The 20,966-nt window shown below is 40.4% G+C and overlaps 1 protein-coding gene across 2 annotated transcripts in view; it reads left to right on the top strand.

Annotated features, from left to right (window-relative positions):
- USP34 (ubiquitin specific peptidase 34) overlaps window positions 1–20,966 on the top strand; it is a 275,304-nt gene that overhangs the window by 49,779 nt on the left and 204,559 nt on the right. For both annotated transcript variants that reach the window (XM_074949535.1, XM_074949534.1), the window contains exons 6-7: window positions 953–1,020; window positions 2,275–2,467. In XM_074949535.1, the coding sequence (XP_074805636.1) occupies window positions 953–1,020; window positions 2,275–2,467 (261 nt within the window). The remainder of the gene's footprint in view (window positions 1–952; window positions 1,021–2,274; window positions 2,468–20,966) is intronic.

Raw genomic sequence — 20,966 nt, 5'->3', positions numbered from 1 at the left:
CCGATACAGACACGTACATATTCATGGATGTGGCTGGGATGCTGGGGGCGGAGGAGTAAAGGGTAGAGTGAGGATCGTGAGTAGGGCCAACCTCTTGGGGGCACACTAACTCCACAACAGTGGGTTGCCTCTCAGAGGGTGTCCTCATGACTTTGGGGATAGGTGGATAGTGAAGGGTAGTGAGAATTCAACTCATTTGCAGTGGGGCATCCCAGAGTGCATTACTTCTCACACATTCTGTGTATCTGTCTTTTGGACATTCCAGTCCTTGGCGGAGGGAGTATGAGATAGTTGCTCTGTTTTTTCCCAGAATGCATTGATACAAACAAGGTTAGCAGCCTTCTAAATATAGATGTGCAAACATGATGGCAGAAAAGCTGATCTGAACCATGTTACATTTAACTGGGTAAGATGGTCATGCCTCTAACTGGTAACAAAATCACAATTGTAGTTGTCATGTGGATGAGCCCAAAGTATCAAATCTTCCACAAAACTCAAATAAATGGGTAGGATCAACATGGCCAAAAAGGATGTAAGCTTCATGTAGACCCTTTAGAAGATAAGTCAATTAACAAATGGAGGGTAGAATAGGAACTATAGAATGCATTAGGTTGAAGAAACAGGGAATACAAAGTTCAGAAATGAAAGGCATTAAGGCACAGCAGTGTATGTTATTTGTTTACACTAATTTTTATTTTATTTTTCCTGTTGATTAGCAGAAAAAAATGTGATTCTGGATCTGAGTTAATCTATTAGCTGTAGAAACTTGCTCCAGACTATACTTTTCAAAATAGGAAACAATCTGATTGGAAGTTACACAAGTTCACAAAAAGCCAACAGCCCCAAAGCCTTATTTCTTTAGACAAAGTTTTGCATTTTTAAACCTTATTACTGGCTTTTGCATTTTAATTGTTCTAGTTACAGTTTATCTATTTTTGTATTTGCTGTATAGATCAGGATATGGCTACACATCCCTGCTGTCATGCAACACATTATACCCTTTAGGACCTATGTTATCAGGTAAGCTTTAAATATAAAAAAAAGTTTCATTGTTTGACAAAACACATTTAAAACTTCGGATAGTACTAGAACTCAAAGTTTCTCAAAATTCAAGCCGTTTCTTTGTTTAGTCCACATGTTCAGGGTTTAACTGATTAGCCATATTTGGCATTGGGACAGAATTTCCCTCCGGGTCAGATTAGCGGAGACCCAGTGGGGTTTCGCCTTCCTCTGCAGCATAGGGCATGGGTCGCTTGCAAGTTTAAACTAGTGAAAATGGTGGATTCTCTCTAACTTGAAGTCTTTAAATCATGTTTTGAAGACTTCAGTAACTCAGCCAAAGGTTAGGGGTCTGTTACAGGAGTGGGTGGGTGAGGTTCTGTGGCCTGCAATGTGCAGGAGGTCAGACTAGATGATCACGATGGTCCCTTCTGACCTTAAAGTCTTTGAATCTTTAAAATTTCAGCAGTCAGAATCAAAATATCAGTTAGTTTGGGGCAAATCCATGTCACAATAACTTTAGTAATGGCTTTAACTAAGTAAGACCATTTTTAATATTGGATTCAGTCTATTCTAAAGTCTCTTTCCCATTTTCTGTGGGGGACCAAAGAAATCTGTGGATGATATGAATTCTGCACCTGCACAGTGGTGCAGAATTCCCCCACAAGTAACATATTCCTAGACTTTACTGATACAAAAATGGTTATGCAGCATGGAAGGTGTCATGCAAACACAGTTGACATATGGTTGCGAGGGAGAAATTCTGAATATGACATGTTTGCTCTAACTATGTCAGGACCTGGTTATACAACAATGGTTCTATTAGTCCTGTAGGTAGGGCCACAGACAAGGATATAGGGTATGTCTATACTGCAGCTGGGAGCGAGTCTCCCAGTCTGGGTAGACAGACTCATGTTGGTGGGGCTCGAGCTAGTGCCCTAAAAGTAGCAGTGTGGATGTTGCCGCTCAGGCATCAGGTCAGTCTCTCAAGCCTTGGGGGTTGTGTGATCAGAATCATGTTTACTAATAGAACCTAAATCATTCTATACAACTCTGTTTCTTCTTTTTATCTATTATGTGATTTATTAAGTTATAGATTGCCCATTGCAACTGTATTATATTAATATTAATGTATGTTTTAGGATTAATACTGTTATCATAAAGACTGCTCGTAATATATATTTAAAATAATCTTGCTGGACCATTATTTTACATACGTTTTATTTGGAATCATGTCATATTTCTTCTTTCTTCTTTTTGTATAATTTATTTTAGGTATTTATGTAAACTGTCAGACCAAGAGTTGCGACAGAGTGCAGCCCGGAACATGGCAGATTTAATGTGGAGTACAGTTAAAGAGCCATTGGATACAGCCTTGTGTTTTGATAAAGAAAGTCTTGATCTTGCATTTAAGTACTTTATGTCTCCAACTTTAACAATGAGGTTGGCTGGACTGAGTCAAATAACAGTAAGATTTTTTTAATCTAAAATTATATTTAGGAAAAAATGTTTTATTTCCCCCACTTTTTACAAGTTATTATTTTTTTTCTTGAAACAGTAACAAAGGACAGCAGAACTATCTTATAAGCAGTCACAGAAAATGCATGATAGATAGATAGTCCTTAAAGTGGTGATTGTAATTTGTCCTTTGTCATACTCATCAGATTTTGGCTGTGCTAAAATAAACTGTGTTCAGAGAGATGATTAAAGCATGGCTCAGTTTTTTGCAATATATTGGACCTTAACCTTTTCCCTGAACCATTTACTATACAAAATGGTACTGTGCTTTAACCATATTGTGGGACAGCCATGATGTAGTTAGGTCCTTATATTTGGTTGTATTTGTAGTTTAATATAGGACTTAAATCTGTTTTTTGGTTGTTTTTTTTTTAAAGTTTTCCTATATCGGAAATCCTGTATAAGTGGATTCCTCTGTATACTGTAGAATCTTTTATTGACAATTGTTCATTATAGCCCTTTTCCTCAGGGTGAGAGCATTCATGCATCATTAGCATCATTCAGAATTTGATTGAAACAATTGATATTAGCAACAGAAAACATTAAAAAAACAACAGAGGAAGAGGTTAAGAAAAAAGAAAAGGAGTACTTGTGGCACCTTAGAGACTAACCAATTTATTTGAGCATAAGCTTTCGTGAGCTGTAGCTCACGAAAGCTTATGCTCAAATAAATTGGTTAGTCTCTAAGGTGCCACAAGTACTCCTTTTCTTTTTGCGAATACAGACTAACACGGCTGTTACTCTGAAACCTGAGGTTAAGAAAGAAGTTTTTAATTCTGGAAACTTAGAAACTAAAATAATAAAATACAAACACAAAATAATAACTTGTAATTTTAATGGTTTTATCTTTGAATAAGCATTTTTAATATTTTCTACAAATTCAGATACATTTATATGAAAGTGGTAACTTTGTACATAATTGCTAAATTGACTCAAACATGCAAAGAAGCCCTTTGGATAAACTACTTTGAAACTTTTGAGACCTATGATCACAACTGTTTAAATATGTGATATCAATAACCTATATTCATTTTCAGTTGTAAAAATAACACCTCTTTGTTAAAACTGATTTGGAGTACAGTACATTTTTTGTAAAATAGTTATGTCTTGCTCTGGGTGGTTTTGACGTGTCTCCTACTTGCAGTATATTTTTTACTAGGAAAAAGTAAAGAAAAGATTACTAAGCCTAGCCATCATGTCTTTGAAACTCAGTTTGTTGTTATGCTGTTCTTTTAATTTTTTATCAGTTCTGTTCACCAGCTCAGTCTTCCATGTTCTATTCAGTTTTGATAATTTTGTAATTCCTGCTGCCGTAAAGATTCCATTACAAAGTAATGATGAGCGGGGAGGAGAAAGTACTCTGACAACAGATGCATCTGACCTTGTAGTATAAAATATATATATTATGGGTAGGCCTGGCAGAATTGCATTTTTATTTTTTATCACTTTAGTAGATAATATCAATGTTTATTTTTAAGCCTTTTTTCTATTTTTATCTACACTTCTACCCTGATATAAGGCGACCCAATATAACACGAATTCGGATATAATGCGGTAAAGCAGCGCTCTGGGGGGTGGGGCTGCATGCTATGGCGGGTCAGTATGTCTGGCTCCAACCCACTGCTCTGAGCAGCGTGTTAAGGGTGCTGGGCCAGGGCTGAGGGGTTGGATAAGGGGCAGAGGGTCTCGGGGGGCAGTCAGGGGGCAGAGGGGTTGGATGGTTCGGAGGTTCTGGGGGTGGGGCGGTCAGGGGACGGGGAACGGGAGCTTTGGATAGGGCGTGGGAGTCCCGGGGGGGCCTGTCAGGGGGCGGAGGTGTGGATAGGGGTCGGAGCAGTCAGGGGACAGGGAGCAGGGGGGTTTGGATGGGCTGGGGGTTCTGAGGCGTCAGATAGGGCTGGAAGTGACTTTTAAAAATGGAAATGCTTGAGGCCAAAGCAAGTTCGATACGTGGTTTCACCTATAACGCGGTAAAATTTTTTGGCTCCCGAGGACCGCATTAAATCGGGATAGAGGTGTATTTAAATTTTCACAGTGCTTCAAAATTATGGGTTGTCAATGTATTTTTTAATTGTTATCGATTTGAATTTTCACGGTTTTGGGAAATTATGGGCGTCAGACGGGGGAATCACACAGTAATTATTTCATTACAGATATTGAGATTTTGTTTGTAATGGTTAAAACACAAATAGTCAACATCACATATCAAAATATGTTAAGCAAATATCCTTTCAATTCTAATAAGTTCTCATAGTTTCTTTCTTTGCCTGTCTGTAAAATTATTATCAATGGAAATATGTTTTTGTTGCTTTTGGTGAACGGTAAAATCGACATTTACCAACATTTTACTCATAAAAATCTAATCCTCCCAAACCTAATTATGGGAGATGAGTTATAACTAGCTTAAATGGCAAGAGACTTGGTAATATGCCCAGAAATAAATTAATCAATAAGCAGAACTAGTTTCTAAATCTAGAATTAACTGAAGTAATTGATTTTCAAAGATATCTGCATGTGTTGCTAGGTCTAGTTAGTTTCAGCAATCTGTGTCCTGCACCCCAAAGAGTTCAAAACGAAACAACCTCGCACCTATTTTCAATAAAAGTGTTCTTTAAATACTGCATTAATACATTCCACATCCTATTTGCCTTCATGTTTCCTAGGTATGTAGTATAATAGGACATGGAGGTTGGGGGAAGAGTTCAACAGGGACTATTTTATAATTTTATAGGCATTACCTATTGAATCATTTCAAATACTGTGAAAGAATTGCAGGTGCCCCTTTCTAGCTTCACCTAGTCTGGCACTTCTGGTTAAACTCTGGACCATGTCTTCAGATCTTGGATCTTCACATTTGGACCTCATGCTTAACCATGCACAGTTTGGCCAGATGATGTGGATGAGGCCAAACCAAGCTAGAATCATGTCAAATAAACATGTTCTTTGTGTAATGGTCCCTATTGTATTCCACTGTGGGTTTCGCATGCACACAATGCGCCTGGAGCTGGAGCAGTTGAATGTAGTGTCCACTGGTCCGTGCATGCAGCCTCGTTCACCTTATGCCTCCATCCAAGGGGATAAAAGGTGAGGCGGACCGACTGCCTCTCTTTTTCCTTCTCGCCACCGCATGGTCTGCGTTAGAATCTTCAATGTCCGTAGCTTTGGCTTTGTCCTACAAAACAAGAATTAGATTTAGTTTTATAAATGGTTTTAACAGTTTTTACAGTCTACAGTTAGTGTTTTATAATGTCCATTAGTGTTTAGTTTGGTCTCCTGGCAGGGGAGTCTCCTCTTTCCTCCCCTGGATCCTGTGTGGGTACTGGACTGTGGCCAGGACTCAGGCTTCAAACTCTGTCCTTCCTGCCACGATCCTTCTTGGTCAGTGACGACCACCAGCACTGCCTGTACTGCCCTGGGGAATTCCACACCTCAGCAAAGTGCAGTATCTGCCAATTATTCCCCAGCTGTACTCAAGAAGGGCATGAACTTTGTCTCTGCAAATTCCTCCTGAAGAAGGCCGTGAGGCCCCAATCGAGCCCAGGCCCCCCACTGTACCTCGGCCTGTTTCAGCAAGGAGTGCACCTTCTGCTGTGAAGTCTGACTGGTGCAGGAGAATCTTCCTCCACCCCCTCTCCCCCCGAGGGATTGTATTGGGAATCCAGGAAGCACACTCCTAAGCATGAAACTATGTCTTCCTCTAAATCCACTTCAGAGCAGTTGGATTTAGTTCTAAGTAAGCCCATCAGCTCAGCCCATGAGGACTCTAGTACATCCTAAGTCCCAGAGGCAAGACAAGAAAGCTCATAAACATTGGGCTATACCAGTCCTGGATCATGATATGTCGGTACTGTCATCCTCGGCCCCTCGAAAGCCCCCCAGATCCGTCAGCACTGGCAAAGTCTGATCATCATCAACTCGGGCATTGTCTTCCTTGCTGGCTTCAGTGGCTTGAACAAGAGGAATCCCTCTCTCACTGGGGAGATCTGAATCAGTTGTTGCTTCACAGGAAATTTTTACTCTCCTGGATTGAGAATCTTCTCCTCTGTCAGGGCCTCTCTGTCTCCAGAGAGATAACACCATCTGCCCGCTGGACAGAGCTTGTTGCCTGTCCAATACAGAATACAGTTCCTCTCCAATGGCACTGACGGTACTGCCACTGGACCTGGAATCAGCATTCTGTTTATTGGGACATTCTGAACCACCCAATGAACCTTCTCTCTCCCCCACCAATCCTATGTTATCCTCTGCCTCCCAAAACACCTGCACTGGTTTGGGGGCAAACCTCTTTCTCATCTAACTCTGAGCTATTGGTGCCCTATGCAATAGGAGCCTCCCGCGACCACCTTTAAACCCTTTCTATTGGCCATATTGTGGGTCTTGAGACCAGTCCCCCCTTGCAAAGTCGATCCAATCTGCTAGTGAGTCATCCCTTGTCTCCCATCTAAGAGTCGCTCAATTCTCTCAGATCCTACAGAGGAGGAGAGGGAATGCTACACACTGGATCTGGCAATTCCACTGAAACGAGTAAGACTGCTGGCTTCATCTCCGGACAAATAGGTGACTTCTATGTCTCCTCCTCCTGATGACTTCAGACAGTTGCAGGATCATCTTCGCAGAGTTGTTGGAGAACTTCATATTCTTCTCAAAGAGTTCCAGGACTTCCAGCACAAATTCTTAGACATTCTCCACTCATCCGGATCCAACAAAATAACTCTCCCCGTTAATGAAGACATACTGGAGCCAGATAGGACAGTTTGGCATACTACTACTACCTGTGTTCCCACTTTGAAAAGGGTAGGCTAAAGGAACAGAATTTTTGTTTTGTCCCCCTACTCCCTTCTCACTGGCAGTCCAGGCCATTTCTGAAAGGGCTAGACAGGAACATCCCTGGTCTACTCCTACTGATAAAGAGTTTGGGAGAAATGTCTTTTCTTCATCTAGCCTCCAGTTCAGCTTAGCCAATTACCAGGAACTAATGGCTCCGTACAATTTTCTGAACTACACCAAGTTTGCGGAGTTTACTGACAGAGTTCCACAGCAGGACAGAGCTCATTTGCAAACTCTGATAGATGAAGGCAAACTGATAGCCAGGACCACTCTCCAATCTGCAGTTGATGCTGTTGATACCTCCTCTAGAGCTCTGGCTACTGCTGTTATCACGTGTAGGGAGTCATGGCTTTATGTGTCAGGGTTCCCTAGGGAGTTCCAGAATACTATTGAGAATTTCCCCTTTGATGAATCACACCTCCATACCCTGAAGGACTCCAGGGATACCCTTTGTTCACCTGGGGTATATATGCCTGCCCCAAGGAGAAATTTCACTGCTTATCGTTGAGACCTAAAGATATGGCTCAGCAGTTTTTCCATCAGAGGCCCTATGAATCTCCATGCAAGAGACAGAGGATTCAAAACTCCCACTTCCCTGCACTGTCTGCAACATGCTCTGCATCAGTCTGAGTCCCTGGCTGGACAATATTTTTGACTGGTGCTAGAGAACTGTGAAACACTAAGCCCAACATCTCCCGACCGCCACACACCATTTAGGGCTCGTCTAGCACTCTTTCAATACCTGGAGTGCAATAACAATGGACAGATGGGTGCTGAGTGTCATCTGCTCTGGCTATATGATAGTTTGCATCCTTACCTCCTCCAAAACCGCCCCTCTGGAGACCACTCTTATGAGAGTATTCTGAAACAAGAGGTGAATTCCTTATTGCAGTGAGAAGTGATAGATCACATCCCTCCTCAATTCCAAGGGAGAGGGTTTTACTCAACTTTCTTCCAGGTGCTCCGAAAGAAAAGGTGGGGGGGGAGAGCAGTTGGGGACCAATCCTTGACTTCCAGTGTCTCAGTCACTTCATTAACAAACTCAGATTTCGCATGATCACATTGACATCTATAATTCCATTTTTAGAAAAGGGCATGTGGTTTACAGCTCTTGACATGAAGGACTCCTATTTTCACACAGACATTCATCCCGCTCAGAGACGTTTCCTCATATTCATGGTGGGCTCTGACCAGTCTCAATACAGAGAACTGTCTTTCCGAATAGTGATTGTCACTAGAGTTCTCTGTAGTAGCAGCTCACATCAGATGTCGTGGTTTCATTGTCTTCTTCTGCCTGGACCTCTGGTTCCTTGTCACCAGGTCCTGCCAGGAAGCCTACATGTCAGTGTCTATGATGCTACGCCTCCTCTCCCCACTGGAAATCAGCGTAAATGCTAAAAAACCTGTCCTTGGGATTTCATCGGGGCAACCTTGAATTCTATCACTGCAAGAGCGTACCTGCCCAAGGACAGGTTCCAGACCATGAACAATATCATAGTTCAATCACAAACAGCCCTCGAGTACTGGTCAAGACATCGAGGAGTCTGGTGACATCTTAAAGACTAACAGATTTATTTGTGCATAAGCTTTTGTGGGTAAAAACCCACTTCAGATGCATGGAGTGAAAATTACAGATGCAGGCATAAACATGAAGAGAAGGGAGTTACCTTACAATTGGAGAACCAGTGTTGACAGGATCAGTTCAATCAGGGTGGATGTGGTCCACTCCCAATAATTGATGAGGAAGTGTCAATACCAACAGAGGGAAAATTGCTTTTGTAGTGAGCCAGCCACTCCCAGTCCCTATTCAAACCCAAATTAATGGCGTTAAATTTGCAAATGAATTATATCTCTGCAGTTTCTCTTTGAAGTCTGTTTTTGACTTTTTTTTTTTTTTTTTTTGGTTGAAGTATGGCTAGTTTTAAATCTGTTATAGAATGTCCAGGGAGATTGAAGTGTTCTCCTACTGGCTTTTGTATGTTACCATTCCTGATGTCTGATTTGTGTCCTTTTATTCTTTTACATAGAGACTGTCCGGTTTGGCCAATGTACATGGCAGAGGGGAATTTAACACCATTAATTTGGGCTTGAATAGGGACTGGGAGTGGCTGGCTCACTACAAAAGCAATTTTTCCTCTGTTGGTATTGACACCTCCTCATCAATTATTGGGAGTGGACCACATCCACCCCTGATTGAATTGGCCCTGTCAGCACAGGTTCTCCACTTGTAAGGCAACTCCTTATAGATTCATAGATACTAAGGTCAGAAGGGACAATTATGATCATCTAGTCTGACCTCCTGCACAATGCAGGCCACAGAATTTCACCCACCCACTCCTGCGAAAAACCTCTCACCTATGTCTGAGCTACTGAAGTCCTCAAATTGTGGTTTAAAGACTTCAAGGAGCAGAGAATCCTCCAGCAAGTGACCTGTGCCCCATGCTACAGCGGAAGGCGAAAAACCTCCAGGGCCTCTTCCAATCTGCCCTGGAGGAAAATTCCTTCCCAACCCCGAATATGGCAGTCAGCTAAACCCTGAGCATATGGGCAAGATTCACCAGCCAGATATTACAGAAAATTCTTTCCTGGGTAACTCAGATCCCACCCCATCTAACATCCCATCACAGGCCATTAGGCCTAATTACCATGAATATTTAATTACCAAAACCATGTTATCCCATCATACCATCTCCTCCATAAACTTATTGAGTTTAATCTTAAAGCCAGATAGATCTTTTGCCCCCACTGCTTCCCTTGGAAGGCTATTCCAAAACTTCACTCCTCTGATGGTTAGAAACCTTCGTCTAATTTCAAGTCTAAACTTCCTGGTGGCCAGTTTATATCCATTTCTTCTTGTGTCCACATTGGTACTGAGCTTAAATAATTCCTCTCCCTCTCCGGTATTTATCCCTCTGATATATTTATAGAGAGCAATCATATCTCCCCTCAACCTTCTTTTAGTTAGGCTAAACAAGCCAAGCTCCTTGAGTCTCTTTTCATAAGACAAGTTTTCCATTCCTCGGATCATCCTAGTAGCCCTTCTCTGTACCTGTTCTAGTTTGAATTCATCCTTCTTAAACATGGGAGACCAGAACTGCACACAGTATTTCAGGTGAGGTCTCACCAGTGCCTTGTATAACGGTACTAAAACCTCCTTATCCCTACTGGAAATACCTCTCCTGATGCATCCCAAGACCGCATTAGCTTTTTTCACAGCCATATCACATTGGCGGCTCATAGTCATCCTATGATCAACCAATACTCCAAGGTCCTTCTCCTTCTCCATTACTTCTAATTGATGCGTCCCCAGCTTATAACTAAAATTCTTGTTATTAATCCCTAAATGCATAACCTTACACTTCTCACTATTAAATTTCATCCTATTACTATTACTCCAGTTTACAAGGTCATCCAGATCCTGCTGTATGACAGATATCCCTGTCCTTCTCTAAATTGGCAATACCTCCCAGCTTTGTATCATCCGCAGACTTTATTAGCACACTCCCACTTTTTGTGCCGAGGTCAGTAATAAAAAGATTAAGATTGGTCCCAAAACCGATCCTTGAGGAACTCCACTGGTTACCTCCCTCCAGCCTGACAGTTCACCTTTCAGTAGGACCCGTTGTAGTCTCCCCTTTAACCAATTCCTTATCCACCTTTCAATTTTCATATTGATCCCCATCTTTTCCAATTTAACTAATAATTCCCCATGTGGCACGGTATCAAACGCCTTTCTGAAATCTAGGTAAATTAGATCCACTGCGTTTCCTTTGTCTAAAAAATCTGTTACTTTCTCAAAGAAGGAGATCAGGTTGGTTTGGCACGATCTACCTTTTGTAAAACCATGTTGTATTTTGAATCTCGAAGAGTCCAGGATGCACAACAATATCCTGCAGTTGGCAAGCAGTCCAGAAAGCATGAAAGTCCTTTCTTCCATTCATCCATGCTCACCATGTCCTTTTAATGTCAGACAACATTACAACTGTCTTCTACATCAACAAGCAGTGAAGAGTGAGATCCATCTCCCTGTGTGCAGAAGCAGTCAGCTTTCGGAACTGGTATATCACCAATCGAATCACCCTATCGGCGGCCTACCTTCCGGTGAAGCAAATGTGCTTGCGGACTTCCTCAACAGACATTTCACAGTCAACCACAAGTGGGAGCTTCATGACTTGGTATTGTGCAATATTTTTACTCTTTAGGGAACCCCAACCAGAGATCTGTTTGCCTCTTAAACAGGAAGTGTACCACCCTAAGGTGACACTGCTTCTTCCTTGGTCGGACCAGTTCAACTGTACCGTCTGTCCACAACCGCTCCTGCCACGAGTTCTACGCAAAATCTAGCAGCACAGAGCACGGGTCATCCTGATCACTCGCTGCTGTTCCAGACTGTTTTCGTTTCCTAATCTCCTACATATGTCATCCCAACCACCAGTCATCCTCCCAATGTTTCCCAAGCACCCTGATCTGCGTCCATTTCATCTCAGGGTTTTGTATTTGCATGGGCATTGTCCTTAGAACGTTCATGTACCACAGCTGTGTGAAACATCCTTTCTCATAGTAGAAAGAACTTGACAAGAAGATGTTTCCTAGGTAAATAGAAGTGCTTTTATTCTGGGGCACATCAAAGAGGCATCTCCCAGAAACTGTAGCTATTCCTTTCATCTTGGACTGTATGCTCTCTTAGAAGATGTCACGCTTGTCCTCAGCTCTTGGCAAGTCCACTTGACGACAATCAGTGCTTACCATCCACCTTCTTTAGGGCTATTTGGTCTCCGCACATCTACTGATCAATGGATTCTGGAAAGGCCTAATCAGAACCTTTCCACCCATTCAGAAGCCTCCTCTCCAGTTGGACTTCAGCCTTGAACCTTTAGCTTCTTGCTCCATGTTTCTCCTTTCCATGAAGGTCGCTTTCCTTGTTGCCATCACCTCAGCTAGAAGGGTTGGTCAGTTTGGAGCTAGGATGGCAGATTTTCCTTACGCTGTAGTCCATGAGGAAAAGGTTTCCTTGTGTCTACACCCCAAATTCATTCCTAAAGTAGTTTCAGTATTTCACCTTAACTAATTCATTCACTTACCTTTGTTCTTTCCAAAACTGCATGCATCCACAGAGGAACAAAGACTTCACTCCCTCGATGTTCGGTGGGCCTTGGCCTTTTACCTGCAAAGAAGAAAACCAATCAGGATATTCCTATAGCCAAAAGAATCAGGGGGCACACCATCTGTCAAGGTTCCTTCCCGACTCTGAACTCTGGGGAACAGATGTGGGGACCTGCATGAAAGACCCCCTAAGCTTATTCTTACCAGCTTAGGTTAAAAACTTCCTCAAGGTACAAACTTTGCCTTGTCCTTGAACCCTATGCTGCCACCACCAAGCGTGTTAAACAAAGACCAGGGAAAGAGCCCAGTTGGAGACGTCTTCCCCCCCCAAAATATCCCCCCAAGCCCTACACCCCCTTTCCTGGGGAAGGCTTGATAAAAATCCTCAGCAATTTGCATAGGTGAACACAGACCCAAACCCATGGATCTTAAGAACAATGAAAAAGCAATCAGATTCTTAAAAGAAGAATTTTAATTAAAGAAAAGGTAAAAGAATCACCTCTGTAAAATCAGGATGGTAAATACCTTACAGGATAATCAGATTCAAAACATAGAGAATCCCTCTAGGCAAATCCTTAAGTTACAAAAAGACACAAAAACAGGAATATACATTCCATTCAGCACAGGTATTTTACCAGCCATTAAACAAAAGGAAATCTAACGCATTTCTAGCTAGATTACTTACTAACTTAAGGAGTTATGAAGAGCATTCCTGATCTGTTCCCGGCAAAAGGATCACACAGACAGACAGACCTTTGTTTGCTCCCCCCTCCAGCTTTGAAAGTATCTTGTCTCCTCATTGGTCATTTTGGTCAGGTGCCAGTGAGGTTATCTTAGCTTCTTAACCCTTTACAGGTGAAAGGGTTTTGCCTCTGGCCAGGAGGGATTTTATAGCACTGTATACAGAAAGGTGGTTACCCTTTCCTTTATATTTATGACACCATTTCCACCCAGAGAGTCTCCAAATAGATCTCTGGCTTCATTCTACTGTATCACCTTTTGATTCCCCCACTCCACACACCCCTGCGCTCATGGGATAAGCGCTCATTCCAACTGAGCACAAGCAGCAACTGCAGGAGGTACCCTTCCTGGACATCTGTAAAGTGGCCATGTGGGGCTCAGTTCACACATTTGTGAGATATTTTAGCCTGGTGCATGACTTCTCTGCTTATTCCTCCTTTGGGATGGCAGTCTGCTGTGCAGCTTTACTGTCTACACCCTTACACTCTCCTCTTACTTAAGTACTGCTTATCAGTCACCCACAGTGGAATACAATCGGACCATCTCTCAAAGAAGAAGGGGCAGTTACTGGCCTGTATCTAGAGATTCTTCCTGATGTGTGGTCCTTATCTGTATTCCACTACCTGCCCTCCTTCCCCTCTGCTTTGATCTTATCTGAATTGCAGTAGAGAAGGAACTGGAGAGGTGGTTGATCAATTCTGCCCTTTATTCCCTCATATGGAGGCATGTGGTGAACCAGGGTGCATTTGCGGACCAACACACGGTACTTCTAAATTCTCCGGCTCTAGGTGCATGGTACGCATGCATTTAATACAGATAGGGACCACACATCTCAAAGAACTTCCAGTTACAGATCAGTAACCTCCCCTTCTACTTAAGGCCTGTGTATGTTTTTCTGACCACGGTTTGGTTCTGTCCACACAGTTTTTGGTTAAATCACATTAGAATTCTGTTCACAACTGAGTTTAAAGCTAATATTAGACAACTGAGTTTAAATCTAATTCTAAGTCTAATTTAATTATACAATTGTGTAATATAATTAATATATAGAAATATTTGAAAATAATATTAAAAGTAGTAGATTTGAGCTAACCAGTGAATAGTTCACATACAATTATTTTTCCTTGTGCAAGGAATGTGGTTAACTTACATTAGAGGAGATGCACTAATTGTAGTAAAGGAAACTCTGATTGTTCATACATTGCATCGAATCAGTATTATCCCAATCTTGTTTAAAAGGTAACTGAATCTACAGGACTTTGGACACATTTTCAGATCAATTTTTCATTTAAGTGAATGTATGGTTGCTTGTAATATAATTTTGTTCATTCAGTTGGATCTTCACAAACAAGCTATCCAGAAACATAACTTGTGGATGAAACATCAAAATGGCAGCATTTTAATATATTCAGTGTCTGATTTTTAGATTTCTGGTTGTGTTTAATTAGTATGCAGTGAACTTTCAGAGTGTTTCTTTTCAAAGAAAAATTTTCAGAAGATTTAATTTAGGGCCGTCTAGTGATTAAAATTAATTGCGATTAATTTCACTGTTTTACAATAGTAGAATACCATTTATTTAAATATTTTTGGATGTTTTCTACATTTTCAAATATATTGATTTCAGTTATGACACACAATACAAAATGTACAGTGCTCACTTTATATATTGAATACAAATGTTTGCACTGTAAAAAACAAAAGAAATAGTATATTTCAATTCACCTAATACAAGTACTGTAGTGCAATCTCTTTATCATGAAAGTTGAACTTACAAATGTAGAATTATGTACAAAAAATACTTGCATTCAGAAATAAAACAAGGTAAAAACTTTAGAGCCTACAAGTCCACTCAGTCCTACTTCTTGTTCAGCCAATCACACAGACAAGCAAATTTGTTTACATTTGCAGGAGATAATGCTGCCCGCTTCTTGTTTACAATGTCACCTGAAAGTGAGAGCAGGCGTTTGCATGGCACTGTTGTAGCTGGCGTTGCAAGATATTTACATGCCATAGGTATGTGCTAAAGATTCATATTCCTTTCATGCTTCAATCGCTATTCCAGAGGACATGCTTCCATGCTGATGATGGGTTCTGCTCGAGAACGATCCAAAGCAGTATGGACTGATACATGTTCATGTTCATTTTCATCATCTGAGTCAGATGCCACGAGCAGAAGGTTTTAGAGTGGAAGCTCCTGTATTTTCACTCCATGCATCTGATGAAGTGGGTTCTAACCCATGAAAGCTTATGCCCAAATAAATTTGTTAGTCTCTAAGGTGGCACAAGGACTCCTCGTTATTTTAGCAGAAGGTTGATTTTCTTTTTTGGTGGTTTGGGTTCTGTAGTTTCCGCACCAGCATGTTGATCTTTTAAGACTTCTGAAAGCATGCTCCACACTTCATCCCTCTCAGATTTTGGAAGGCACTTCAGATTCTTAAACTTTGGGTCAAGTGCTGTAGCTATCTTTAGAAATCTCACGTTGGTACCTTTTTTGCGTTTTGTCAGATCTGCAGTGAGTGTTCTTAAAATGAACAACGTGCTGGGCCATTATTTGAGACTGCTATAACATGAAATATATCGTAGAATGGATGTAAAACTGAGCAGGAGACATACAATTGTCCCCCACGGAGTTCAGTCACAAATTTAATTAACACTTTTTTTAACAAGTATCATCAGCATGGAAGCATATCTGCTGGAGTGGTGGCGGCACCATGAAGGGGCATATGGATATTTAGCATATCTGGCATGTAAATACCTTGTACTTCTGGCTACAAAAGTGCCATGCCAATGCCTGTTCTCACTTTCAGGTGGCTTTGTAAATAAAAATGGGCAGCATTATCTCCCGTAAATGTAAGCAAACTTGTTTGTCTTAGTGATTGGCTGAAGAAGTAGTAGTACTGAGTGGACTTGTAGGCTTTAAAGTTTTACATTGGTTTGTTTTTGAGTGCAGTTATATAATACAAAAATCTACATTTGTAAGTTGCACTTTTGCGATTGAGATCATACTACAGTACTTGTATGAGGTGAAATAAAAATACTAATTCTTTTATCTTTTTAACAGTGCAAATATTTGTAATAAAATAATAATATAAAGTGAGCACTGTACATTTTGTATTCTGTGTTGTAATTGAAATCAATATATTTGAAAATGTGGAAAAACATTCAAAAATATTTAATACATTTCAGTTGGTATTGTTTAACAGTGTGATTAAAACTGCGATTAATCATGGTTAATTTTTTTGAGTTGATCGTGTGAGTTAGCTGCAATTAATCGGCAGCCTTAATTTAATTAATCTTCTGTAAAAGGATAGACTCAGGCGTTTGTATTAATCTTATAATGGTATATACTGTATACGCAGTGGTAAGTGTATACTTTTATGTCTGTGTGTTATCATCTGACAGAGGTATTTTAAGGTATGACCATTAGTTTGAGGATAAATTTGATTTCATACAGAAGTGATAAATTTCAAATTGGGTTGAAGAATAAAAGTCTTACATCAACTTAAAACAGTACAGTCAGATTCTCTTAAAGCCCCCCGAAAACCCCAAACAATCCCCCCCCCTCCATAGTTCATGAGCTACAGTAAGAAAAGTCTCCATAGTTGCTTGAGATGTAATCTCTAAGCAATTTACTTACACCTTTGTATGCCATTATCCTCTTTCTTTGCTTTGAATTATGCACATACATATCTTCCTTTGTGTGTCCTTACCAAAAATGGATTTCAGAATAAAAATGTCTGAGTTTACATATTTTGGTGTGTGTGTGTGTGTGTGTGTGTGTGTGTGTGTGTGTGTGTGTGTGTGTGTGTGTGTGTGTGTGTGTGTGTGTGTGTGTAAAAAAAATTGGAGTTAGTATAAAATTGTATGAACCTTTGAGGATTTAGAACTTGTTTGATCCTGGGAATTGCAAAAGAGATATCATTACTGAAGAATGCTCTGTGTGTGTGTATAAATATATACACAGAGAACATGAAAAAAATGGGTGTTGTCCTACCCACTATAACGCGAGTGATCAGTTATGGCAGCACGCATTTTTTCATGTTCTCTGTGTGTGTGTATATATATATCTTCCTACTGTATTTTCCACTGCATGCATCAGATGAAGTGGGTTTGAGCCCACGAAAGCTTATGCTCAAATAAATTTGTTAGTCTCTAAGATGCCACAAGTACTCCTTGTTCTTTTTGCTGATACAGACTAACACGGCTACCACTCTGAAACCTCTGTTGCAGAGGAACCTTGGTTACTATTCTCCAGCTTTCCATAGTCTGTATTTCTATCAGTGTCTCTAGTTTGAAACTGTTTGGTAAATCATCAAGGAAACAGATTTTGAGTGCCCTGCTTCTCATACTCTCTCAATTTTAATTTCACATACAGCACAGATTCAGCTCCATTTTCTGTATTTCACCAAGACATTTGAGAAGACTCACAACTAAAATGATTTTCTTTCCTAAGTTTTTGACCTTATCCATAGTGTAGAGAGAATTTAGCAAAGAACCAATTTCCCATCTACTCTTTCAAAGTCTACAGTTTTAGCAGAGTTTTAAACAAGTAGTTATTAAAATTTGGTAAGATTTTAAAAATTCACTTTCTGTCAAAGATTATTGTCCAAAGACAGTATTGAAGTTTGGTCCTGGAGCGTATATCTACACAGCAGTAAATATTCATGGCTGGCTGGTGTCAGCTGACACAGGCTGTGTGGCTGTAAAATTGAAGTGTAAGTCTGAAGCCCAGGCTCTGGGATCCTCCCCCGTCATTGAATCCCAGAGCTTGGGCGCCAAACCTGAATGTCTACACAGCAATTTTACAGCCCCACAGCCCGAACCCCATGAGCCCTAATCAGGTGACAAGGATTAGCTAAAGGTGTGTAATTGCTGTGTAGACATGCCCTGAGACTCCAAAGTTCAATTCCACATTACAAGATCTTCAATCTTAAACAACATTACGTAAAATGTAGCCACTTCCAGGACATGCCTCTTGGAAAATAGACATGTTTATCTTTCTTGTGTGGGAAGTATATATCCTTGACAATGAACATACGATTAAGTAGAGTTAAGCAGTGAAGTCTTTTCCATTTTCTTGCTTACTTGCAAGCAACTTAATCTTTCCTCTACTCATCGTGGCCAGCAAGAAGCCCAAGCATTCACCTGTTCTCTAATACTTATGATATCTACAAGTAGGTCAGTAACTCAAAATTACTGTTTGGAAGTTTTAAGAAGTACAAATATATAAAGCTTGCTCATGTTTTTGAAATTACCTTGTCTACTGTATTCAGAAAATAAATTGCTAATAGATCCCTATAAACTATATACCATTTTTTGATACACAGTTTGCAACAATTGCCCCTCAGTTTTTGCCCCTTTCTTTGTTTTTTTATTGCTATCTAGGATTTGTAGTAAGATTTGTGTTGAAATTATGGTAAGAGTAATAATCTGAGAAGTCTGACCTTTCAATATCTGAGACAGTTTGCTCAAGATTCCTTTGTGCCAGAAATTTACATTTTGGGTTAGTCATACTGTAATACATAGAAGTCTGACTTCCATAAGTTCAAAATTACTGTGTCCCTAATTCTCCTTGAAACTAGAGTATAAATTAATATTTGACCACATTTTGTTTAAAAAAAAAGGTTATTACAAGTTTCATTACAAATTGACTCTGTTAATGACTGGGTTGAGAACTGAATGGATGTCAGCAAGTCTGGAAAACTGGTGATGCAGATATGTGGATATGAATCAATATGTGCTGCAGGAATTATTGTCGCTAGAACTTGGTAACTAGAAGACTAAAAGGTGGAGAGTGCAATCTATGTCAGATTAGATACTGGAGAAACATGGCAATTTCATCTCTTCTGGGATCATGCCTCCAGTGAAGGGGCCTACATGAAAGAATTATTTATAAACACTAAGAAAATTCAGACATTCAGAATATTCAGTACACAGGGTAGTACATTTATTTAGCCTACCAAAAAACCACATAGCTAGAAGATAGCTAGGATTTAGAATTTTGATAATGTTATGAAGTTTTGAGCTAAAGTTTAAAACCAACCTTAATTCTGCCTCTCTCCCTCTCCTCCTTTACTCTACATATAACTTCCTGAAATGGGTTTATCCCTCCCACACCATCCTGTACTATTTTTTTGATAAATCACGTAATCCCACCCATTCTGGCCTATATCAGTTGAATTCATTTTAACTGACGATATCAGGAGGATGAAGTAGTGGGCATAGAGAGATGAGGGGATTCTCTTGGCAATATTTGGAGGGTGATTTGGAGCTCTGAGGAGAAGGATTCAAGCTCATGTAGTAAATAGGCAAGATCTCTCTGCCTTATAAATGGAGCATAGTAACGGTCAGTGTTATAATAAATTAAAAAAACCCAACCAATTCCTCATTTAAATTTTGAACTCTAATGGTCTATTAACAAAGTCTTAGGTAATGTGAACAAAATTTCAACTCTAACTATACAATCAGAATTTTTTGCTATGGAAATTGTGTTATACCAATAAAATAAAAACCAGCAGGATCTTATTAAAGGGGAAAAGGCAAAATGCCACATTTATTGTGAATACAGAAAGAATCATAGTAAGCACTTAGTTATAGCTATAACATTCCATTCAATTTCATATTTATTCTCACACACACACACACACACACACACACACACACACACACACACACACACACACACACACACACACACACACACACACACACACACACACACACACGTTCTACAAGGTTGTTATCATAGTTACCAGCCTTAGAGTTGCTCATGCCAAGCCACGGGCCAGGTGGCCTGGACATGAGGAGGGAGCAGGGCCTTGTCAGATGCTCATCTGATGCTCCTGGAAGTTGGTTTGCAGAATCAAACCCCAAAGTTCTCCCTTTCTAGAGTCCATTTTTATTCAAATTTCTTCCTATGCCAGTCTGTGGGAATTGCTTCATCATGCTGTTGCTGAATCAGTCAGCAGATGGCACATTCCTGACGGCTCCGTGCCTCCAGATGTTATCTTGTTCTTTGGTTCTCCCATTCTTGAGGCTGTCGGGTGGATTCCAGTCTGCCTTCCGGGGGTCCTCTGGTTATTTCCACTTGATGCCTTCTTCAGTCGATGGACACTGGATTCTTAGGCTGGCACCTCCCTGATCATTCAGTTGTTATCCACACCATGCATCCATCCACATACATCCTCTATCTCTGTGTTAATCACAATTGTTAACAAAGCGAGATGAATACAACAAAAAGGGCGGGGAGTCTCTGGGTGCTGTTTCTGTTGTTACAGAGTATTGCTTTGTGTCCCTCTCTGTGTGAGTAGTAGTTGTTACAAAGAATTGCTTTGAGAACAGACTCTGTCTTAGAATGTACTAACACAGTTAGCAGCTTGCAAGTTTCACGCAGAGAGGGAGAGAAACAGTACCAAAAACCAAGAGACCTCTTAGTTTAAATTCCAGGGTATTACTAATTATGGGGAATCAAACTCATTTGTGATTTTAATACAGAACTTTTTTAATATGATCCAACAATTTTGCTATCTGTTTTGCTGTTGGAGATGTCACTTATATAAAGTTGGGCTGGTGGACATAAGAGAGAGATGATATTTCTTAACTGAAGTTAGCTTTTTTTTCTTTTTCTTTCTGTGAAGCCATGGATCCATTAATTCAAAGCCCCCACAAGCCTTCATTATATTTTTTCAGTTTCATTTCCCTCACTCAGTTCTTTTTTGACTCTTTTATAAAGCTACTAATAAATCACTTCTGAGAAGCTATAGTAGGCAGGATCGGAT

The sequence above is a fragment of the Natator depressus genome, chromosome 3 (assembly GCF_965152275.1).
Source record: "Natator depressus isolate rNatDep1 chromosome 3, rNatDep2.hap1, whole genome shotgun sequence".
NCBI lineage: Eukaryota > Metazoa > Chordata > Testudines > Cheloniidae > Natator > Natator depressus.
Note: the sequence above shows the minus strand (reverse complement) of the source record. Positions and strands in the feature narration are given on the sequence as shown.